The sequence below is a fragment of the Camelus bactrianus genome, chromosome 7, assembly GCF_048773025.1.
Source record: "Camelus bactrianus isolate YW-2024 breed Bactrian camel chromosome 7, ASM4877302v1, whole genome shotgun sequence".
Classification (NCBI taxonomy): domain Eukaryota; kingdom Metazoa; phylum Chordata; class Mammalia; order Artiodactyla; family Camelidae; genus Camelus; species Camelus bactrianus.
The window spans coordinates 66179600-66206238 of NC_133545.1; the positions used below are offsets into that span (position 1 = coordinate 66179600).

The following is a 26639-nucleotide window of genomic DNA, read 5'->3' on the forward strand; positions in this document are numbered from 1 at the left end:
GTGGTAAGATGTACCGTATACTAAAAGACATAAGATAAACAGAACCCATGCATTCTGAAAAAGGATACAGCAGAAAAATAAGGTAAGTTTTCATAGGAAACTTGCCAGAGATAAGAAAAATGAAATGGAGAATTCAGAATGTAGTAATACACAGAAGAGGAAGGAGGAAAAACCATCTGTAGGAAAAGCTTATTAAGAACTGGCTAAAAGGAAATAAAGAGGAAACAGAAGGAAGAATGCAACCAGAGTAGAAAGTGAGATGGTTACCCAAATAATAGTTTCAATGGGTAATACCAGGAGACCTCATAGTCAAGTAGAAAATAACCTTGTATCTACAGGAACAAAAGAGTAATTAAAAGTCAGGGCTAGAGAATGGAAATGGGTGGATTTATGTAAAAAAAGGAAAATGGTAAAAAGGGGTAACTAAAATTAAAAAAATATATAATGCATTACATATTGTATTACATAAACATGAACATATTACATAATATAGTGATTATATATTACTATGGTATATGTGATATAATGTCTGAGTTTTTCCTGATTAAAAACATTTTCATTACATGACAATAGATACTATCTAAAAGGAACTAATGAACACTTAACAACTGGTGCCAGACTTGTTCTATCTCAACATTACACACTTTGATTATTAAGCTTAACTGTTCACTGAAATCAACAACAAAGGGCAGTGACAACTTTCAAAGAAGAAAAGAAGAGAAAGTTTTGGAACTTTCTTTAGAGATAGCAAGACTTTGACTATGCAGTGGGAAACATGGAATTTTAGGAAAAAATCTTCCTTATTCCCAACACAAAACAAAACAAAAATTAGAAACGCTGGATAAAATATAATAAATACACTTTAAAACATAGCAAGTACATGAAAAAAAAAAACAAAAACACAGAAATCCTTAAAAGGCAAACAATGAAAAACAAATAGAAAATAAAGGAATCTAGAAAAACTCCAAAACTGAATGCATCAAAATAGACTCAAAATACAGAAAGCAAAAACAAACATATATCCACCGGATAACTTGATAAATCCATCAGAATAATAAAATAATTTGTTTCTAAGTTATTAACAGATCAAGCTGACAAAAATGCGACTATCATTTGAAAGACATAATCAGCAATTAGAGAATACACATTCTTCTCAATATGGAACACTTATTAAAACTAATCATAAGCCAGGCCATTAAGCAAATCTTACAAATTTCAAAAAATGTGCCATACAGACCAAATTCTCTGACCATAATTCAATCAACACGGCAGTAAAAATGAAAGGGTAAAAGTGCCTATTTTCAGAAACTTTAAAAATTAACTTTCAAATAACACATAAGCCAAAGAATAAACAATAATTAAAAATAGAAATTACTTAAAGATGAATGTTAATGAAAATAACACATTCCAGACTTGTAAATGTAGCCAAAGCAGTACTTGGAGAGAAGGTTGAAAATTAATCTGCATAGAGTTCAGTATAAACAGAATATGATCAAAAAAGATATAATAGAGGAAACAATAATACTATTAGTACATATAAATGGTCAACAAAGACATAAATTAGTTATTTGAAAGACTAATAAAACTGACAAATTCAAATTCTGGCAATACCGCTCATGAAAAAAAGAGGGAAAAATAACTAATAACCAACATTAGGGATGCAAAAGGGGACCGACTAGCTGACATTTGTGTGGAAAATAATATCAGGTATTTACTGATGGAATTTTTGCTTCATTCTTTAACAGCAACCTGAATTAAACATTGTTGGACCTCCACATCCATGCATTCAACCAATCATGGATGGATAAAAAATTTTTAATTCCAGAAAGTTCCAAAAAACCAAATCTTGAATTTGGCAGGTACTGGCAACTATTTACATAGCATTTACACTGTATTCAGTATTATACGTAATCTAGAGATGATTTAAACTATACAGGAGTATATGCGTAGGTTATATGCAAATACTATGCCACCTTGTATAAGAGACTTGGGTATCTGCTGATTTGGGGATCAGGGAGTCCTGGAATCAATCCTCCACAGATATTGAGGGATGACTGTGTACCAAATCCTTTAGAGGAGGGGGATGGCTCACAAACAATGAGGGTACAGAATAGTTTTTTTTTTTTTTAAAGCAGAATCTTCGCTTTTAACATCATAAAGATATGAATATGGCCTTAAGTTTGGTCTCTAGATCTCTTCAGGGAGTTTTGACTTTATTAAACCATTCAGTTGAATTCATCTATTTTAAGTGTGTCTCATTAAAAGAAAATACTGCAACCAACTAGAGATTAAGTAGGAGGATATAGAAGAAATTGACAACTGTAGAATACGATATAGAATAGAGAAATCAACAACCTAAATAGACCTATAAGCGTTAAAGAAAGTAAATGAGTAGTTAAGCTGCACTTGTGCACACACAAACCACTGTCCCCTCCTTGACCCAGAGTTTTTACTGGCAAATTCTACCTAATAGAGGAATCCAAGCTTATGCAAAATTCTTCCAAAGAATAATGAAAGCTAAAACACCTTCATTTATTTAATGAGGCAAATATAATCTAGATAACAAAAACCAAAATAAGTACCAAACAGAAAAATTATAGACAAATTTTGCTCTTAAACTCAGAATAAAAACTCCTAAAAAACTAGCAAACTAAATCCTAAGTCTGACAAAGCATTTTAAAATAATACATGAGGTTCAAGTTAGATTTTTTTCCAAGGCTATATGGATGAATTAACATTAGAAAAACTATTAATGCAATTCTTCACATTAAAAAATTTAAAGGAGATTTCTGGTTCCAGAAAGGTTAAAGTAGATGCACTTTCCTCTTGCTAAATACAACCAAAACAAACATAAGAAGATTCTGACGGTGGAGAATAAAAGGAAGATTGGCTTAGGGACCTTGGAACGCAAGAAATGACAAGGCTCACAATCAGCCAGGAGGAAAGAAGTCTCAGCAATTTTGTCTTCTCTGATATCACTCTGTGGCGCTGTTATGATATTCTGTTACAGCTCCATGAGGGTGGAATTCTAGATTCTCCATTCAGTCTTTTCTGGCCTGGATGGTGGTGGTACAGCGGTGCCTCTGTGGTATTTGGCTAAAGTAGAGCAGATATTGTCTAAAAGTCTTGTGTTCTGCGAGGCTGGTACTATTCCTGGTCCTTTAGCTAGAGAGGGCAGGTCCTTGGGGCACATGCACATGCCTGCTGATATTTGCAGGCAATTGGCTTATCTAGTACTCAATTTTAGATATAAAGCAACCAGAAAATCCAAGAAACTGGCCACCATATCATTCCTAAGGTCCTGAAGTCCCTAGACTTCTCCCTACCTTTCAAAGTCTCATGTTTTATAGGTCCAGGGTTTTGGGTTATACTTACTGGAGGAAACAGGGGAAAGTATGTCCACTTTACCTTCCTGGAAGTAGAATTCCTCCTAAATTTCATTTTCATAGCCACCTCATCCATCCCTAAAATGGACGATGAAGAAAATAATACTGCATTTACCCCTATCAAACTTGATCTCAGGCAGCTAATTTAGAGAATCTAAAATATAAGATGAGCCAATAGTTCAATTTTTTTTTAAAGCCTCAGAATTTTACTTAGCCTTAATTTCAACATGAACATAAGTGTGACGTGGAAATCAAAAAGTCACTGTAACCTCAAATTCTAACTAATATAGAGGTTCGCCTATCTGAAGCACTTAACTCTCAATATCAGATTTTAAGATCTGGTAAACCAGTGATAAACCAGAAGAATAACTAAGATTATAGTGCCTTCAAAAGACTGAAAGAACTAGGGACACTATACCTGGAAGAAAGAAAAAGGGGAACTGAGGAAAAAGGATTATATAATAGTAATCTTTTAATATTTATTAGGCTATTTTAAAAAGTAGCAGAAAATAGATCAAAGCATAATTAGATAAGTTGGCTTCATATACATAAGAATTTCCTAATAATCTGAACTGCCCAAAATGTGATGGACTTACTATCCTAAGTTCCCAGGTATCAGAAGTATTAAAACAAAGACTGTATGTCCACCAGTAGGAAATACCACTGAGCAGATTGTTTCAGTAGGAGGGAGACTAGAGTAGCGATTTTTAATCTATGATTCATGGTGCTATTGGAGTGGTGCTGTGGAGCTGGGTGTGGAGTGTGATTGCTGCTGAGCTGGCAAAATGCCAGATTTCCCCACCCAGCTTCAACAGACCTTCCATTTTATATATCCAGCATCTGTACTGACTTTTATTACGGGAGGTGGGAGTGGGCTGGAGAGAAGGATTACGCTTTAAAAGAAATAAAGTTCAAAATGACTGAACTTAAGACATGAACTAAGGCCTCTCTGAATATTCTGTGATTAATTCTTAGTTCTCAGCTATATTCCAGAAAAGTAAGATCATCGTCTTATTAAGGGATTATTACAAACAAGATTAATAAATGTGATTTTAAAGTCCTCCTTTTCTTCAATAATGGGGCTTTTAGAATAAATGAAGCTCTTCATGGTACCTGTGTCAGCACAGCCTATTTTGTGCCTGGGGGTGAATTGTATCTTTCTCTAAAAAAAACTGATGAACTAAAAGCCCTTTTCTTCCAAACATAAAAAGTAGCTGGAGAAAAGTAAATCTTATAAACCCATGAATTTGCATATTTTAAAAGTGTACTTTTATCAAGAAAAACATTAGAAAAATTGTTAAATAAATTTTAAGTGAACACACTGTACTAGCAAAATAACTACATAACTTCTCTAAAAGTAAAAGCAATTCATTGCATATTAGAATACCAAAAAATGGAAAATACTATGTGAATGTTTCTAGACACTTGAATCTTTAATAAACTACCTGATTTTGAAAGTTATAGATCATCTCATGATTCATACCTATACTAATAACAGTGACCATAATAGCTGACCTATAGAAACTTTTTCTAAAAGCACATTATTATTAATTATTAATCTTACCTACCTTAAAAAATTCACATAAATCTCACTGAATCATCTTTCTTATGGGGTCTGTCATACTAGAGGAATTCTGATCTATAAATCAACTAGAGATTCTATTTTCAATGCAGTAGTTCACTGGCTTCTCAGGAATAACATTCATGGTGAAGTAAGCCTAGAGGTCTATGATCGACATTTTGCTGAGGCATGACTCAGAAGATGGCAGACAGGCATGCAGGAGGGGTCCACTTATGGCAGTGAGTCTATCCCATCACTCAGCAAGGCTATATCAACATGGTCTAATTGTTTTAGTTGTTTACAGCTGTTGTAGTTGTTCACATATTTTGTGAGTGAATTATATGCCAAATGGTATCCCACATCAAGGGAATTGAGGCCCTGTGATAAAACACTTGTGAACATTAAAATATATCAAGCTCTACCATATTACATGTGTTTTAAAGTAAAGTATTATTTATAAATGTATAAAATTTTAAAATATGATCACTACACAATATTGTAACCATGACAATATTTCAAAATACTTTTAGACCCTGTGTTTTCATAAAATTTATTCTCTTATGAAAGGTCACATATTAATGGCAGAAAATTTAGAAAATACAGAACAGCAAAAATAAGAAAAATAAATAAACAACCCTTTTAAACACAGAGTAACCAACTTTTAACAGAAAATTTTATGGATCCGATTTTAAACTGCTTAGGGCTGAAAGACTTCAAATTTTGTTACCCTATTTAGTTTCAACTGTTTGTTGTAAGTCCACAGGATTGTTCAACTGATCTGAACAATTACAGTAAAACTTGATGCTTTTGGCATAGAAAAAACACAGGATAGAATTACCCTTCAGATTAAATTTGATTCTCATAAATTATATTACCAAAGCAGATTACTTATTTGAAACTACCATACCATAAAGATTGTAAAGATAATAAAAACTTAAGTTAAAACTTCTAACGACCAAGTTTCCTTCAGGAAAACTAGATAATGGAATTAATGTGATAAAGTTATTATTTATTATTACTAAGATTCCTACTACATAATATTTCTTGATATTCAGCAATATTTTACAGATAGATACTTTTAATTTTAAAATACTTTGTAATTCTGAGAGAACACAGCTCCTATCTTATTGTTAAATCTTAAAAGATTTGTTTCTGACATAAATATATTTACTGATTTATTTTTTAAAAAACCAAAGTCCAGCATCTCCATTACATAGCTCTTTTTAACCTACTTATTGCTAAAAATTTTTCAAAGATTCCGAGTTTAATGAAGAAAAGATTAACCAAACAAACTTAATGCCTGGATGCTTCTTTGTAAATTTATTAAAATACCATCTAGTAATCTTTGGAAATAAGCTACCTTTTAACTTGAGCTTTTATTTTAATTTACATGTAGAAAGTGATTCTGCTTCTTACATGCAGCAATTAATATACTCAATATTTTTTATGCATCCTGGAAACGGGTATAAATCAAGAATAGAGATTCTTTATCAGGGACAAAAGTCAAAAGATTAGGCATTCTAAAATCAGTTTTATGTTTCTCAAGATGCTGCGTGGCTGCTGTATGTATATACCAGACTGTATGGCTTTTAAAATTTCAAACTTGTTAATAAGAGAGATGTTGGGAGAATAAATAATATATTAGCGTTGTTACCTTTTAGCCGGTGACTTAGAATCTGCTCCAAAATAGCTGCAAAATTGTTAAATTCAGGAGAAGAATCATCAATGGTCTCAAAGCAGGACCGATCAATCAGGGTCTTCACAGAAAACCTATAGGAAAAAAAAAAGATTACTGCTTTTAAAAAGACTTGATTCACTCACCTAAATTGGAAAAACTGGAAGAAAGCAATTTGGGGAGATGTTACAGACATACTTTATAAGATTATATATTCTGAAAACTCCATTTACTCAAATTCAGTCTGTAAATAGAAAATTTTAAAGAAATATCAGGCTTTTCACTTACATATTAATATCTGTTGACTACATTAAGTCTTAGGAATGGTTTACTGTCCACAGAGCCATTAAAAGCAGAATCAAAAAATGACCTAAATTATTAAGTACAAAGCCATAATACTACTAGTACGAGATTTGAACATCACACCAAAATGCTTTTAAGAATTTTGGAGCACAAAATTGAATAAAATAGGATGTGAGTATTCATTAAGTGTGGATTCAAAGTTCTCATGAGCTAAAATAGGAAGAGTTATAATTCTGTAAAGTGTGCGATATTTTTTCTCTTATGAATGTCCTTTGTCTCTGTTTTTGACTGCCAATAATCTGCGTTTTCCAAAACTCAGCTCAAATGCTATGTCTTCAATGAAGGACTATCCTCCTACATGTTCCTAGCACAAACTAGCACTTCGTTTGTATCTCCCTTAAGGATGATTACAACTTATCTTACTGTTACTATTTGTATTGTCTATCTCTATCTTATTAGAATATAAATTCCTCCAGGGCAGGAACATATCTTCTGAATGTTTACATTTTCCTCTGCACACAGGGCAATGCCATGAACAATGGACTCTCTTAAGTACTTGTTGATTTATTTGTAAGACTGATTTTGTGGGAGTGGCAAAGAAACATTTAAAGGCTAATGTCACAGCAAGACAAAAAAAGTTTGTAATTTTTTCAAATTGCAGTCTAGTTGATTTACAATGTTGTGTTAGTTTCTGGTGTACAGCATAGTGATTCAGTTATACATATATAGATTCTTTTTCACACTCCTTTTCATTGCAGGTTGTAACAAGATACTGAATGTAGCTCTATGTACTATACATGAAGATTTTGTTGTTTCCCTATTTTATATATAGCAGTTTCTAGCTGCTAGTCCCAAACTCCTAATTTATCCCTCTCCTGCCCTTCCCTTTGGTAACCGTGAGTTTGTTTTCTATGTCTGTTATCTTTCTGTTTTGTAAATAAGTTCATTAGTTTATGACTTTTAACATGTATACATTCATGTAACCAGGGTCAAAATCAGGATATAGAACAGTGCTGCTGCCCCTAGCAACTCCCTCATGCTGTCCCTCTATAGTCAGACCACCCCTTTATACTCATAACCCACAAGGCCAATAGATGAGCGCCTGAGTAAAGACAGAATCACAAAGGTATGAAGAGAAGGGGTAACGATGTGGCTGTTAAATAATTAGAAATGCAAACTATGAGGGAGATAAAGGAGCACAAACTGTTCCTTAGGTTTTAGGCTTACTGGCAATGATTATTCAATCAGGGCCAAAGATACAGGAGACAAGTATAAAGAGAAATATAAAGAGATTTGTTTAGACGAGTGGTATCTATCAACACTTACTATATTAGAACTGAGAAATGTTTAAAATAGAGACAGTCCTCCCTTTGCACAGTCAAGCGGGACCATAAAAATGACCATGCAAGCTGAAACCATGCAGAGTGATCTTAACAATCAATGGAAAGAATTACAATTATTTTGTGCCATTTACAAATTTTTGTCAAAACATTAAAAACTCTCACTGCCAGTTATAATTCATAAGAAAATGGAAAAAAAAATCAAACATACTTATTTAGCAACACTGTAATTTAAAACATTAGCAATACTGAGAATTACAGTGTCTTTGTAAAAAAAACCTGTCAAGAGTGGTTTAAACAGTGCTTGCTTTCTTTTCTCATTATATAAGACAAAAATGCATGAGCAAGTTTTCTATGCCTTGGCAAATTGTCATATTCTAAATTTGGATCCATCTCCAACATTTTATCCTGTGCCGTTTCAAAGTGGTGAAAATCTCTGACAGGCTCTAGAACGTGAAGTGATTTGCCAGCATCACTGCCTCTGGGACACCTTCATCCTTTCTGTCACAACCACTTTGGTCATTTATATCAATATGTTCACCTTCAGTAAGTTCTTCTGGCAGAATATCTCAACTCTCCTGAACAGCACCAGTGTCAACATCTCCACAATCAACTGTTTATTCTAGGATTCCACTTTTGTTTCATTCCAATTTCACTTTCAGCATTACCACTTTCTGTTTCTTTGCCACAGTTTTGTCTCTGTTGGCCAATTTACTCTTTCAATCATGCATTTTTGTAAAACAACACATCGGTTTACAACCCAGAGACAAGGAAGCAACACAACTACAGGTTTTGATTTCTGTGTAACAGACGCATAGTGACCAATGCTAGACAGATTTTGAAAGAAGTGGTGTGACTGGTCACTAATCATGATGTGCATCTGTTATTTACACAGTGGTCCGTGGACTAAAGAACTAGCAGCAAAGTTTTAGTTCATGCAGTTACTCACAGAATACAGTCGTAGTCAAATTATAACTGTGTTGTTGTGGGACCAGTATTAACTACATTGTGGTAACTAAAATTAGTGCATATTGGAATTGTGCAAAGTGAGGAATGCCATACTGATTAATTTTAAACAGAATAAACCCATCACATGTTAGTATAAATATTTTATTAAAACTATATTTTCCAAAACAAAAAGTGGCAATAGCATTATTTTGCATCTGTGCAAATATCTTTAATGTTGTGTTCAACAGAAAATAACTAGATTCTCATACCTGTTTCTGCACTCAATATCTAATATCGCACACCATGCAGCCTCTGGAAAACGCTACTGTACATTTTTTTTTAATGGGAACAAAAAAGCAAATAATATCTTAAGCTTGTTAAAAAATAATTTTGACATTTCAGACCTCAAAAAGGGTCTGAGCACAAGAGCACAAAAGGAACCACTACTCTAAGGCATTCCTTGTATGTAATGAAATTAACAGTGCAACTAGAATGGTACTACTTATACATCATAGAGAAAAGTTACTCAAATAATTTTTCATCTTCTTTGGTTCAGATGAATAACTCTAGGAAAGGCTGAGATAGATTAATGTTCAGCTATGTAGTATTATCTACAACAGCAACTGGAGTTCCATGGAAGTCATTATGTAAAGAGAGAGAGGAAAAAAAGAACACGTAAGAAGTAACACTAATGAATTTGGTTTCTTATATCTTACAGTCAAGATAGATAAATACTAGATGTAATACATGAGTAAATGAATAGAAATAAAAAGAAGGTAGACCAAAACCAGATTAAAGAGGGACTTGAAAACTCATTGTTGTTTCATATATCCTTTTCATCGACAATACACAAGAAAAGTGCTGCCAATCTTCAGCAAACTTTTCATAAAAATAGATAAGTATAATGTTCTTATTCAGTAAGAGAATGAACTGGGAAGTGCTCCTCAAATGAATAAACAAAAACCATACACACAGTCATCACCTCCACCTTTGACCTAAACAGAAGGAAACTTTCAAACGTTTGAATGTTTCTCTCTAATCTTTAATAGATAGAAGGGAATAGGAAATCTAACTCTGCAATCATACGCAAGGTAAATGAGTAATCTACCCTTTTAAAAGATTAGGACAGTAATGCACATTGGTGAAAGCAACTGAAAATTATATTTAAATATAAAAATAGTACGTGCTTATTTCATCAAAAAGAGCTAGATTAGAACTCAATTTCCACCTGTAATATAGTCTAATAAGATTTTAGTCACTACTGTCCTCCAGGAATAATACAACATTACCTATTGTATTTTGCAAATGGGAAGAAAAAGCCATGGAGAGTAACACATTTTTGTAGCATCAAGAGCCATATGCGGATCAATCAGTAGTTGATAAAAATTTTTTTGTCTCATGTTATCAGCCAACTGTCTCCTATGGAAGAAACTATTTGCATGATGAAAGCCTAAAATGGTGAATCTCAGAGCACTGTTATGACTTTTACTTTTAGTCAGATTAGTTTCTTACTAAAAACTAAAACAAAAGCAAAGCACAAATATCCCAAAGCATATCATTAGACACAATTTCTGTTATTTCCAAGCATGAAGCTATTTTAAGGGCAAGAAGCATTTAAAATAATTTCTATTATAATAAGATTAGTAATGAAGAAAAATAATTTTTCCCAGCATTGCTTCATCATTTATAGCCTGCTTTCCTCCTACCAACACAAAACAAAACTTCAGAAAGCAAATTAGTTCTTTGGAGTCTATGTTTTACTTCTAGCTAGCCAACTCCTCCCACTCAACATTACTTCTCTAGAATCACGTGGCTAGCTCCATTATGCCAGAATAATGAGAATCTTTTCCTCCATAACACTTAAGACATGCTATGAAAACCAAACCTGTAAAAAGAATTTCAATACATCTGAAAAATATCACACAGATGCTGAGCTATTTCCTGATAATGACATTAATATTAGTCATCTATTTCCTAAAGAGGACTGATTTTAAAATAATGCAATGACAATTTGATGAATGTCTAAAAATATCAAATCAAGTCTAAGTAACAGCTTTTACATAAGAATTAAAAAGTCAAAAATTTACATAAAATGGTCTTTTAATTATGTGAGGTTTTTCAAATGTCTCTGTCTTAAAAGATTCTCTTTCCCACCTTCAATTTTCTAAAGGACTCAAATTTCCAAAGAGAAGTTCTGTTCGGTTAGAATTAAGAAAGAATGATTGCAACTAAAACCTTCATACTTAAGAAAGCAGGAACTACCTCTTTTCCTTTAGCAACATACCAAGAAAGACGAGATGGTTACCAAAACTATATTTTAAAAAATCCTCATTATATCCATTAAATTAATTCCTTCCATAGTTCATAGGTTGGTAATATAATTGTAACTAAAAAGAATTAAGAAGCAAAAAAATGTGACAACAAAGTAAAAAATAAGATTACTTTGTTACATATCTACACTCTTTATTGGAAAAAAAGTATTTTAAAAATGGAAATGCACTTTAATATTTAAGGCCTTGCATTAGTAATATACACATACATATTCATATATATACAGTGCAATCAAGTAGAAAAGAAATGTACTCCCATATCTTTATAACAAGCTTATATAATGTTAACCATGTACCAAATATACTTCACAAAAAAATTAATTTCACAAAAGATTTCATCTATACCGTTATGTCCCTTTACATGGAATTATACCTGAAGATAACTACAGTACATAAAAGTAACAATAATCATCACATTTCAAGGGTTCAGAAAAGTTATAATCCTTCAGAAGAGTGATATTTTTAAATAGAACATAAGTGTCCAAATTATGAGAATTCTTTCCACTATTTCATACCAAATTTACGAGATTTCTTATATTATCATTGTTAGTAGTCTTTACCAAAGGGGTAGGGTAACTATACTCTGCCATTAATACCCACCATCAATGATCAACAAGGAGACACTGCCGAGAGATATGATACAATCCCCTTTCAAATGAAATGTAAAATGTATCTACAGATGAAAATGAGGACAGTATCCAGGTATCTGTTGATTGGAAGGGCTATTTCTTTTGTTACATTTTACACCAGAAACTCCCAAAATCTTTTTGAATTAGCAATTTGCCTTATTTTTTCAAGTTTTACACAAGTTAAGAATTCCCAGCCATTATGTACACTTTCTCTTTTATTTTTTCTATAATTTAAACTCTTCTATAAGGAGAAAAAAAATATATGCACGTAGCAAGAGTCTGTAGACTACTGTCCGCAGGACAAATCCATTCACTTGCCTGATTCTATAAATAAACTTTTATTGGAACACAGGAAAAAAAGTTCTATCTTCTCTGGAATATGTGCCCTGAAACTCAAAAGACTCTTCTACCATAGTGTTCATCATTTTTTTTTTAATTTTGCTCAATGTAAAAATTAAAAGGAAATAGGTAGAAGTATATTTTAAAATATTTTTCCCACCTGTATCATCAAAATTTCTTTTAAAAGAGAATTGTTAATCTAGGCACCTTAAGGCTGAGCTACTATATTATTAACATCTTTTATTACTATATAAACAGACAGATAACAGCAGATTGCACAACATAAAAATTAACATTGACACACTATCTTAAAAAAAGGGAAGAAAATTTTTAAAAATTATCTAAAATTGGAAAGTTACCAAACCAAGAAAATGTCCCATCTTAAAATAACTCATTTGACTTATTATATGAAAGAACTCCCAATTTGGATGATGTTAATAAGGAACACTTTAACTGTACACTTAGGTCACATATACCTCTGGAGTTCAATTGTTCTTTATTCGATGACAAATAAAAACATTGAAGGAATATATCTTATCATAGGGAAGCTATCTAGTAAACTAGGTAACAGCAGTACAGCAATAGGCAGAACAGGGGCTCTGATATCCAACAGCCCTGGATTCACACCAGGCTCTGCTATTACCCATTCCTTGTCAAGACCCTTCACTTCTATGAACCACACTGTCCTCAGCAATCAATTACCTAATTATTGTGAAGATTAAAGGAGTTGGCATACATAAAGTATTTAACACAGAGTTGACTTATTCAAAAATTACTAAACGTTAGCACACATTCCCTTTCCAGTAGACCAGTGTTCTCACAGAGTACAACTAGAAAAACTGGGGGGAGAGGAGGAGTACAGATATCATATGTTTGAAGGCTGCAGAGAGTTGCTGAAACAATGAGAATTAGAAAAGCTAAGACTCCAGAAAAGGGGGAAGCTCAAAAAAGCTGATTGCTTTTCTTTTACCCAGGAGTATCTGCCAGTTTTGAGTGCTGGCAGAGTCTGCACCTACAAAAAGCTGTTAGTGGGGAACAGATAAACTAGGAAAGCTTTTGAAGCAGACTTGTGAAGGCCTCAAACACAGTACGACTTTCTCTCCATCAGGAAACTAAAACCCTAATCTTGAAAAACAGAATAAAGCATTTTGTAGTTTCAGAACACAAAATAATAGTTCAGGACTACCAAAGAAAGGGTACTGGAAAAGAGATAAAACCTAGGTAGAAAATCCTGAAAGGCCAGGGCAAACTAAAACCTGACCAAGACTTAACAGCGCTAAAGTCCAGCCTGGATTCAGCATAATCCCTGACTGGATGAAGGTGATCAGTCACCACACAATCTTCCACAGGAAGATAACATTAGTAAGGGAAAGAGAGCACTATTCTGTACTATTAGTCATGGGCACTAGTATGCTCTTGGCCATGTTTTCCTCAAATTGGGTGGTATATTCCATCTATATGCTCCATGGTGGTCTCTTTCTACTATATGTTAAGTTCTAATGAATACTCTGGATACATAATGATGGACAAAAGGGTAAGTGTAAAAATACTGAAAGAACAACAGAAGTGCTAAAGAAAAATTTTAATACATACTTCAGGCATTCAGTTAAAAAATTCTAGACATGCCAAAAGGTAACACTGTATGACAAAATGATAGAAGGAGAGAGAAAACAGACAATAAAAACAGATGTAAAGATGATCCAATATTCTAGATCACTGATAAGAATTTTAAAATAAGTATGATTAATATGTTCTTGAGAATAGAGGAAAAGATGAATACAGATGAAAAGGTAGGTATTTTTATCAGAGGATTAGAGTCTTTAAAAAAAAGAATCAAATAGAAATTCTAGAACTATCTGAAATTGAAAACTCATTTGATGGGATAAACAACAGATGAGGCACAACAGAAGACATGATTAATGAATGGAAAAAGAAGTCAATATAAAATACATAAAGTGAAGCACAGAGAGGAAATGAGAATAGAAAATACAGGAAAGAACATGAGTCAAGTGGGGCCTGGTAACGTTTAACACACATATAATTGCAATGTTAAGAAGATAACAGCCAAAATGTTTCCAAAACTGATGGAAGAACAATGGAAAACAAAAATACAAATGTATATTGCCTGAATATCAAGTATAAAATATAGTAACAAAATAATCTTGCAGAATTTAAAATGTATGTAGATTTTAAAAGTATGTCTTAGGATGAGGGGGGATAAATGGTTCTAACATTATTAGAGAAGTTGTAAAAGTTAAAATTGCATTAAATCATAATAAATCAAGGGTAAGTGCCATAAGGATAGAAATCAATATATCAACAGTTGACCCTTGAACAACACAGGTTTGAACTGCAGAAGTCCACTTATACGTGGATTTTTTCCCCATAGATAAATACTACAGTACTGTACAATCCAAGGATGTAGAATTGCAGATATGGAGGGCGGACTGCAAAGTTACGCATGGATTTCTGATTTGTGGAAGGTCAGCGCTCTTAACTTGCACATTGTTCAAGAGTCAACTGTATAGAAGAAGAAAAAGGATATATGACCAACAAGCTCATAGAAAGAAAAACTATAAGGAATAAATGAAATAATAAAAAATACTTATATATAAGAAAATAAGATAAGAGAAAAAGTGAACATAAAACAAATAGTAAAATAGTAGCCATACACCCAAATGTAATAACATGAAATATAAATGGGCTAAATACTCTAAATAAAAAACTAGATAAAATGCAAAATCCAATTCTATCCTGCCTAAAGAAACACTTTAAATTTAAGGACACAGAAATACTAAAAGTTAAGAATGATGAAAGCTGGAGAAGGTGTGGAGGAAAAGGAACCCTGCTGGTGGGAATGTAGTTTGGTGCAGCCACTATGGAAAACAGTATGGAAATTCCTTATAAGACTGAAAATGGACTTACCATATGCTCTAGCAATCCCACTCCTGGGGATATATCCAGAGGAAACTCCAATTCAAAAAGATACATGCACTCCAATATTCATAGCAGCACTATTTACATGTATGTAAGCAACCTAAACATATGCTGATAGATGACTGGATGAAGAAGATGTGGTATGTAAATACAACAGAATACTACTCGGCCATGAAAAAGAATGAAATCAAGCCATTTGCAGCAACATGGATGTACCTAGAGATTATCATATTAAGTAGAATAAGTGAGAGAAAGACAAATACCATATGATATCACTTACATGTGAAATCTTAAAAAAATGACACAAATGAATTTATTTACAAACAGAAACAGACTCACAGACATAGAAAAAAAACTTATCATTATCAAAGGGGAAAGTGGGGGATAAATTAGTAGGAGTTTGGGATTAGCAGATACAAACTACTATATACAGAATAGATAAACAAGGTCCTACAGTATAGCACAGGGAATTATATTCAGTAGCTTGTAAAAACCTATAATGAGAAAGAATATGAAAAAATACATATATATATGTATAAGTGAATCACTATGCCGTACACCAGAAATTAATACAATGTTGTAAATCAACTATACTTCAATAAAAAAGAACAATAACATTACCAAAAACAAGAATGGTAAAAGATACATCATGCAAATGTTAACTAAAAAACTGTTTTCACTATGTTAATAGCAGAAAAAATAGACTTTAGAAGGTAAGAACAGTATTAGAGGTAAAGAAGGACATTTCATGATAACAAAGGAATCAAACCACTAGGAAGAGATCACAATTCTTAATCTGCACACAGCTAGTAATAGAGCAACAAAATATTTATAGCAAAAAAAAGGCATAACTAAAAGGAGAAACCGACAAACCTATACTCACAGAGGTAGATTTTAACACATCTCTATCAATATCAGACTAAGCATACAAAAAACTAGGAAGGATACAGAAGATATGAACACAACATACTAGATCTAATTGGCATATATAGAGCATGTAATCAACAATGACAGAATACAGTAGTCCCTTGATATCTGTGGGGAATTGGTTCCAAGACCCCTGAGGATACCAAAATCCACGGATGCTCAAGTCCCTTACACTGGCCTTCCATATCAGTAGATGTAGAAACAGTGGATAAATAGGGATGACTGTTAATATTCTTCTCAAGTGCACACAGAATATTTATCAGAATTAACCATATGGTGCATCATAAAGCAAGCATAAACAAAAAATCAGAACTAAAATCTTTTCAAGTATTTTCTGCACAGTGGAATTAAGTCAGAAATCAATAACTCAAAACAGAAATCCTCAGCTGAGTTAAAAAAAAACCCATGAGTCAAAGAAGAAATCCCAACATAAATTGGAAAACATTTTAAAGTAATAAACAATGAAGATACAAATTTTACATCTTGTTTACTATCCCAAAGTAATGTCAAAGAAGGGAATCTGCAGTCTTAAAACGCATACGTTGGAAAGAAGGCTGAAAAACAATTATCTAAATTCTCATCTCAAGAAACTAGAAAAAGAATAGGAACTTTAAAAAAGTGAAGGAAAGAAACAATAAAGACCAAAGAGAAATCAATGAATTAAGAAACAAATGTAAAACAAAGGAAATTAACAAAGTCAAAGGTTGGTTCTCTGAAAATATTAATAAAATTTACACACTCTTAGCAAGGAAAAAATGGGAAAAACAGAGATTAGCAGTATCAGGAGAGAAAAATAGAAAATAACTTCAGATTTTTAAGCAACAAAAAGATATTAAGAGGATATTAAGGTGGGGGAGGGTATAGCTCAAGTGGTAGAGTGTGTGCTTAGCATGCCCGAGGTCCTGACTTCAATCCCCAGTACCTTCTCTAAAAATAAAAAAACCTAATTGCCTTATCCCTGCCAAAATAAAATAATTAAATAATGCAATAATAAATAAATAAAAATATTTTTAAAAGAGGATATTAAGATATAAAATAGATAAACAACAAGGACCTACTGTACAGCACAGGGAACTATATTCAATTTCTCATAATAAGCTATAATGGAAAAGAACCTGAAGGAAAAATATATACACACAACTAAATTGCTTTGCTGTACACCTGAAACTAACATTGTAAATAAACTACCCTTCAATAAAAAATTAAATTAAAGAAGAGTATATTTAGAAAAATTTAAGTTTAAATTTAATAACATGAAATGGGTGTATTCCTTGAAGAACTTGCTAAAACTGATACAAGAAGAAACAGGAAATCTTAATTTTTCAGTATCTATTATATAAATCGAATCTGTTACTAAAAGACTTCCCACAAAGACAATTTGCAGTTCAGATTTCTTCCCTGGTGAATTATTTCAAAAGTTTAAGAAAGAAATAATATTAATCGTATATAAATTCTTCTACAGAACAGAATAAGAGAACTTTTCCCAACTTGTTTCATAAGGTCAGATAATCTTTTTTTTTTTAAGGTCAGATAATCTTAATGACAAATTTAGACAAGGACACTATAAGAAAGAACAGTTACAGACAAATAACTCCCATGAACAAACATGTAAAAATTCCAAATAAAATATTAACTCACTAAAGGCAAAAATATGTAAAAAAAGATAATACAGCACAACTAAGTTTTTTTTTAATTCCAGAGTAGTTTAGAATTAAAAAGTCAATTAATGTAATTCACTACATAAAAAGAAAAAAGAGAAATCATATGTTTACCTTGATAGAAAAAGTATTTGATAACATAGTACTCAGTATCTACTTATGATAAAAATTCTCAGCAATCTAGAAGTAGAAGGGCATTAAGAAAAACCTAAGGGAAACATCCTACTTAATGGTAAAATTGTTAACGTTTTCTGCAATACTGTGGTCCTAGCCAGTGCAGTAAGACAGGAAAGAAAAGGCATAAAGTTTGAAAAGGGAAGAAATAAAACAAGCAGAAGACATGAGTATATACTGAGAATGACCAAAAAAAAAAAACCCCCAAAAGCCTGCAAAATAGCTGTTGGAATTAGTAAGCAAATCTGGTAAAACTGTTAGATTACAAGACCAATATTTTTAAAGGTCAATTTTATGTCTATATATTAGCAAAAAAGAAAGAAAATGAAAAAATTTAAGTTATTTATTATAATAATATAGGAACAATATCAAATATTGAAGAACAAACCTAAGAAGAGATGTCTATCTATATATTCAAAACTACAAAAAATCTTTGAGAAAAATTTCACAACAGTTAAATACAAGAAGGGACATATTATATTCATGGATTGCATGTCTTAATACTGTAGAGATGGCAGCTTTCCCAAAACTGATTTATACGTTAAGTACAATCTTAATAAAAATTACAGCAAAATTTTTAATGGAAATTGATGAGCCAATTCTAAAATCTAGTTTGCAAAGGCCAAGAATAGCCAAGACAATCTTGAACAATAAAAGTAGAGAACTTGTATTACCAAATATATTATAAAGTTATAGTTATCAAGCCAATATGATATTAGCTCAAGGACAAATAGGCTAATGGAATGGAAGAGAGAGTCCAGAAGCAGACACACAAATGATCCAGTCACCCATGAGAACACATCGTCTTTTTAATAAATGAAACATTGAATAAATGATACTTTTTAATAAATGATACATTTAATAAATGAAAATCAAACTGATTTCCCTAAGGAAAATATTTAACCTTGACTCCTATATTTCACAGCATAAACAAAAATAAACTACAAGTGTACTGTTGATATAGATGTAAAAAAGCACAACAATAAAGCTTTTAGAAGAAAACAGAAGAATATTTTCATCACTTTGCATTAGTCCAATTTCTTAAGCACATCACAATAAGCACTAACCACGAAGGAAATGTGTGGACTACTTTACGATTACAAACTTCTACTCACCAAAACACAGTTTACAGAGAATAAAAAATCAAGCCACCAAATGGGAAAAGATATCTGCATTACATACATGGAGCAAAAAACAAAAAACCTGCATAAGATGTACAAAGAACTAAACATCAAAGAAACAAAAATTCAGACATCCCAGTTGATAAATGACTTGAAGTGGCACTTCACAAAAGAGCATCTCCAAATGGCCAAAAGACTTACGGGAAAATGCTTAACTTCAACAGACATCAGAGAAATATAAGCTATGTAAATCCGCCATCAAACATACAGAAGAGGTAAAATGAAGACAGAAAAATTTCAAGTGCTAGTGAGGAGGTAGGGCAACTGGAACTCTTACACAGTTGACCCTTGAGCAACACGGGTTTGAACTGCACAGGTCCACTTACACTTAGATTTTTTTCACTAAATACAGTACTACTGATCAGCAGTTGCTTGAATTTTAGGATGCAGAACCACAGATACAGAGGGCCCACTGTTAAGTTATATGCAGATCTTCGATTGCACCGAGGGTCAGCACCCCTAATCCCTATATTGTTCAAGGGTCAACTGTACATTGCTCACTAGTATGCAGCCTGGGACAATGCCTTTGGGAAACTGCTGTATCCACTGAAGCTGAATAGATATGTGCCATAACCCAGAAACTCAACTCCTGGGTATATTCCTGACAGAAATATGCATATACATCCACCAAAATACACAGTCATGAATATTCAAACACTAATAGTCAAAAAGTGAAAACAACTCAAATATTCAATGGGTAGAATGGATAAACTGTGGTATTTTCATAAAATGGAAGAAGATACTGCAATGAAAATTAACAAACTACAGCTATGTGCAACAAAAAGGATGAATCTCAAAAACATAATGTTGAGCAAAAGAAGATAAATGGAAAAACATACATACTGTATTATTCCATTCATTTCAAATTCAGAAAGAGGCAAAAACTAAACCACAGTGTTGGAAGCTAAGAGAATGGTTATCCTTAGTGGGGGGTAGTAATTGAAAGAAGACAAAGAAGAGCTTTCTGAGGATTTGGTTAATGTTTTTATTATTATTATTATTATTATTATTATTATTATTATCATTATCATTATCATTATTATTATATTCCCAGAACTTCTTTATCTTAAAACTGGCAGTCTGTACCTTCTGACCACCTTCATCCTTTTGCTAACCTTCCATCCCCTGCCTCTGGCAACCAGCAATCTATTCTCTGTATCTATGAGCTTATTTTTTGCTTATTTTTTGTTTTAAAATTCCACATATAAGTGAGATCATTCGATATTTGTCTTTCTCTGTCCGATTTATTTCACTTAGCATAATGCTGTCAGGTCTATACACGTTGTGGCAAGATTTCCTTATTTTTTATGGCTGAAAAATACTCCATTGTGTATATATTCTACATTTTCTTTATCCATTCATCAATTAGGTTGCTTCCATGTCTTGACTATTGCAAATAATGCTGCAATGAACATGGGGATACAGATATCTTTTTGAGACAGTGATCTCATTTATTTTGGGTAATGTTCTTTTTCTTGACCTGGGTGATAGTTACAATGCCATGACTTCTTTGCAAAAAGAATTCACTATACACTCATGCTGTGTGCACTTTTCTATATGCATATTATAAGTCAATAGAAATTTCTATGAAAAATGGAAGCAAAGTGTAGCTACAAATAAGGCTAAACACACTACTATGATGTTCTACATATGTTTTAGAGGTTGGCCACAGATTTAATACTAAGATTTCTAACAGCTGTATGAGAAAAAGAGAAATTGTCAGTTATACATTCATTTGTGTGTAGTAGATATAAATAAATCAACTGCCTAGAGATATAATTCTTGGCACTAAAATATTTCTCGTAAAAATTTTCACAAAAGGAAGACGCCTTCTGATATAATAAACAACGTTCTTGACAACAACTTCAAGAAGATGCTCTGTGATTGCTTCTTATGCTGACCCTCAATCTAGGTTGATGGACTCTTAATTTATCATAAGGCAAAAGAAACAAGATAGGAGAATGCAGAGAACTGCAGTCTCTACATACCCAGCTGCTGTCTGGTGATCTGGGCTGACCCAGAGATATATTTTATAATCCTGTAAGACTCAACACAATAGTGGATAAGCTTCACATATTCCTTCCAGAATACTGTATCTCTCAACTGCATTCTGACATTTACCATTCAGCAGTGAAGTTAAGCCAATACCCTCTAGTAAATTGGTAGAGGACAGCTATTATCTATGTCACTTGAATAGGAACCCTGTTTACCTAGGGGAAGAGACAGTGCCCTGAGAATGCTGAGAAGCCTACCTCCGACTAGTAACTGAAAAGATCATCATCCTACCTCCATTGTGAACACCTACTATTAGGGCTCCAAGAATCTTTAGAAATGGTAACTGAACCTTCTCCAAAGCAATACAGTATAAGCAAGCAATTGATCAAAGTCCCAAGCCAAAGTTCTACTATGTATATAGCATGACTAAAAGAGCTTTAGCCAAAAATATAATCACCATAGGCAAGGTATGAACAGTCTTATAAGGCATTCTCAACAAATAGTAACAAGAAAAATAAGTCAGTGAATTCAAAGCTATTCAGAGGATTATATCATCAATAATATTTGGTAACATCTCACACATCTGTGTTTCATTCACCTAATTCAAGCATAGGAATAGATAATTTTTTTCCGATTATTCAGCAACCAGAATATTAAGAAGTTTGGCATGCTAAAGCTCACTCACTTAACTCAGGCCTCTTGGTGACTTTTTTTTTAAACATAGGATAAATTTATTTATCTGCTTTCCTAGTTCACAACCAATTATAATAAGCAAGTCAGGATGAGAAACACAAAGTAAAGAGCTGGCAGAAACAAGCAGAGTTTTAAGAAGTAACAGCTAGCTTGGTAGGAAGAGAAAGCAACTGCAAAAGCAGACCAAGAACTCCAAACACACACTTTTCTGGGGCCATGTAGCAAACAGTTCTATGTACCTGAGGAGTGGCCAAGGGCAGCCACTGCACAGGGCATATTCACAGAAACAGATCCAGAGCAAAGTCATCATTAAGGATTATATTATAGTGCGCAGAGTCTTTTTAAAATAAGGTAGGAAAATGTATAATCCCTTTAAAAAAGCAAATCATTCAAAATGTTTAAAGTATTGTTACTGCAGTTTAAATTTGAACATTTAAATTACAAGCTTCAGTTATATGGAAGACTACACTTCACAGTAACTGATCTGTACAGCACTGCAGTTTTAAGCTTAACTCAAACATTAGATACATGGAAAACATGAGCATCTCATTCTCCATGTATACTGAAAAAATGCGGTGCTACTGTTATTTGAAATAACATTCAAGCTAGGAAACAGTATCTTGACCTAGAAAAGTAAGAACAATTATGTACATATTATTAAAAGCACTTTGATTTGAAAATCATCATTTGTCTCCACTGTGCTTAGCTCCTCATACCCTCTCCTTAAATCTCTCCTAAATTCTTCCCATTCACAAGACAGGAAAATTATGACTCTGTGTGGGGAGTTTCTCTTAAGGTATTGGTTTAAAAGTTTAACAATTTTTTTTAATGTTTATGCATATATGTTTAAATGTATATTTAAAAAAATTTTAAAGCTAATGTTAATCCATAGAAAAAGAATTTATATTTTAATTCTCCTTGTCAACTAAAACCAAAGGAGTATGTGAGCTTCTCAATAACCTATGAAGCTTATAATTGATAGAAAAAAATGAGTAATACCTGATTATCTACAGATGAAAAATGCAAGTTAAAAAAATACTGGAGGACTTCAACAATTTAATTTTTCTAAATGGTAGAGAATATGCAGGGAAAACACTAGTTGGTACACAGAACCAAAATCAGGCTATCAATATTTTGGAGTCAAGAGTGGAATATTTAGAGACCTCGAATGACCTAGTTCTTTCCACCACAATCTGTGAAAAATACGATGAAACAGTACTTATTTGCTGAGATATGTACCATCCAAGTGTTTTTAGTCTACAATATATAAATGTTCACTTAAAAAAAAACTGATGAAACAACTGCATACACAATCACAACAAACCTAAATTCAGTGCCTGACTATCCTAGCTAACCAAGTAACTCACTTTCAAAGTTCAAACTATAACAATATTGTTCTTGTATATGGCGTTTTAAACCTAAAGAATTATGTAGTCACGTAAAAAGGTTTTAAGCCTAAACCGAGAGTATGCCTAAATGGTTGAAGGGGTAATGAAATGCATGACTGTCTAAGTATTAACAGATATACTAGAATGATAGTCAGGAGTAGGGGGAGTTTGTTTTGGTTTGGTTTTCTATACTGTTCCATTTTTTTCAGAGTATCAGTAGAGACAATATGGAAGGCACAGTTCACGATGTGTTTGTTTACAGAGAAAAATGCATGTGCCTCACCTAGCTACCATTAAACATATGTCTACCATTACCCTGCTCCTATTTGGAGAAATTCAAAACCAAACATGAATCCATTCTGCTTGAAGGCTATTATTAGTTTAAGGACTGTCATTGAAGGTTACCAATGGTCTATTCCAAGATTATTTTACAGATGGGAAAACTAGAAAACAGGAAGGTAGCATGGCTTGTTAAAAGACACAAGATTAATGACAAAGTAAACTTAGAACTAAATTATAATTCCACTAAACCTGCTTCTTCCCAGCTTATCAAACCATGTCTGATCTGCTTATATAAAAAGTAAAAAATAAATTCATTAAACAGACATGGGTCAGATACCCAGGGTTTGGTAACTCTGAAAAGGAAAAGTGACAGAAATGCACAAATACTGATTTGTTCATTTTGCAGAATTTGAGGCAGGGATACTTAAATCACCCAAATGGCCTACAATTACTTTTTCCCAAAAAGTAAAAGCCTTTTAGACAAAGCCTATCAATTAGATCCTATTACTAGACATGGACAATAATTGATACATACCATCAACTATTTGGACATGAAGAACAGCCTTAGTAATATTCATCCACATAAATAAATACATAAGTTGAAATCTAAGCCAGAAATTGAAATTTATTTTAGCTGCAACACTAAATTTACGTGTATATTGTAACTAAAGACAGCACTTACACTCACTTCAAAATAGAAAATAATTAGGCATAAAAAAAGAAAAAACACAGCTAGCCCAGACAACTGTCCACACAAATCAGTGTGATGTGACTGAAATTTCTTAAACATAACTTAAAATGTAATTTAAATTAGGTTGAGATACAATTCCCTTTCTTCTCCTGAAATCTCTGATGCCATGACAAAAATGGAGATGCAAAAGGAATAGTACTCTCCACTGAATTTAATCATTCAATAAATATTTACAAAGTGTCAGCTGCCTTAAGTAAGAAATAAGCAGACAAGGTCGCTGCCCTGTAAAGTTTAACACTTATGGGGCTTTTATGAAATGCATCACCCCAAAAAGCACTGTGTATGTTGGAGCCTGCTTGAGAATATCTGCTTTAAAAAAGGAATTACTTTTAATATATGTAAAATAAAGTTAAGAAAATCAGCCTTGTTTATTATTTACCTAACTTAAAAAAAAAGATTTGCCTATATGTAAAAAAATTTCATACAACCTATCTTCCTCAAAAGGTTGCATCCTAGAGATCACAAATGATAAATTAAACAGATTCCATATTAACATCTCACTGTTTATAACTCAAAGTCCCAAAAGAATCAGTGAGGCAGGTCTTCCTGCTAGGGGCAAACATCTGTGATGGTTCAAGTTAAAAAAAACCCAAGTCATCAAAGTTACTGAATCTAAGTCCTAGTATAAATATTTATATTTCATTTAAGATGCTAGACACATTTTCACACACGAAAAAGAAAAAAAAAAACCATATAAATCGCACAGGAGGAAAAGGTTTCATCGTTCCCTGACTCTTAGAGGATTTTCGATGGCTGATTATGAGAGGGTTAATGGAACAAAGTAATTCTACAACTTGATGGTTCAAGGAAATTTCTGAGAAATGTATGCTTAGGACTTTAATTTTTTTTAATACTCAGAAATGAGATTTAAATACAATGTCAGCATGTTACAAGTCAGCTATTTCTGAATACTAGGTTGACTGAATGTAATTATTCCTTTTATGTCTCTATATTTTCTAAAGTAAGGGAACCCTACAATTACTGGTAGAAAACATGTACGGAAGGCAGACCTTGAAATCAATTACTGACTAGGCAACCTCCACAGTCCCACTCTTGATATCAACAGCAGAAACAGCACTAGTATACAACACACACACACACACACACACACACACACACACACACACACGGCTGGCATCTACTAGGCAGTCAATATTTGCGGCACGAAATGACAATACAGATGTAAATAAGCCAAAACGGAAACAAAATGCAGTCCGATTTTGCAGCAACACTGTAAACAATCACAGTAACGATTACTTTACTAAAAGCTGGCTGACAGCTTAACGTGCACCAAATGAAAGAGCTCTTCCTCGCTGTCCTCTTTTACTCAGACACTAGATTGCACATTCAAAACAAATCCTCCCCCGGCCCCGCCCCAAGCCCTACCCTCAGCTGCTCCCAGTACTGAAACTGACGGAAAGTCCTGGGCCTTGGCTGTACCCAGACCTGCCCCTCTCAGGACACTCCCGGCCGCCAACACGCCCGGCGCGGCAGGGGCTGGGGCTATAGCGGGCGCCCCTGGGGCTCGCCCCAGCCCTCCGCCCGCGGCGCCGGCCGCCCCCTCCCCTCTCCCCCAGCGGCGAGCTGCGCCGTACCTGCACACCGTGATCAGGTTCCTCCTCTCCACCGCGGCGTTGCGGGCGCTCAGGCTCTTCTTGCTGCCGCCGCCCCCGCCGCGGCTCCCGCCCAGGCCCCCCAGGGTTCGGGAGGCCATGGCGGGCTGACCCCCGCGCCCCTTTTGTCTCGTGTCGACCCCGCCCGCCCCTCCACACCTGCTTCCCTGGGCTCTTGGTTGGCGTGCGACTGTAGGGGCGCAGGAGGGTCGTAGAGAAGGAGCGTGGACGGAGAGAGGGTGTGGAAAACGACGGGGAACTCGCACCCGGAGACTGACGGCCGGAGCTCGGCACAAGAGCTCCACACTCACACACACTCACGCGCACAAACGCACGTACCACCCCCGCCCTCGCGCGCGCCGCCAGCTGCCAGGAGGCGCGTGCGGGTCGGCGTCCGCCGCTCCCCTAACTCCCCGCGGACCTCGGCGGCCACGCGCGCGCGCGCGCGTGCCCGCCGGCCCCGCACGCCCAACCACCGCACTCGGCAGCCACTCGGGCCCCAGCCGCGGCACGAGCCTCTAGCGCGCAG

At 34.0% G+C, this 26639-nt stretch overlaps 1 protein-coding gene across 8 annotated transcripts in view; it reads right to left on the reverse strand.

Moving 5' to 3' along the window:
• Window positions 1-26639, reverse strand: part of RUNDC3B (RUN domain containing 3B) — a 122348-nt gene extending 95709 nt beyond the window's left edge. For 2 of the 8 annotated variants that reach the window (XM_074367530.1, XM_074367525.1), the window contains exons 1-2: window positions 26093-26637; window positions 6602-6717 (exon numbers count right to left, since the gene is read on the reverse strand). In XM_074367530.1, the coding sequence (XP_074223631.1) occupies window positions 6602-6717; window positions 26093-26211 (235 nt within the window). In that variant the 5' untranslated portion in view covers window positions 26212-26637. Of the gene's footprint in view, window positions 1-6601; window positions 6718-26092 lie in introns of all 8 variants that reach the window. The other 6 variants (XM_074367527.1, XM_074367526.1, XM_074367531.1 and 3 more) reach the window with 4 other exon arrangements.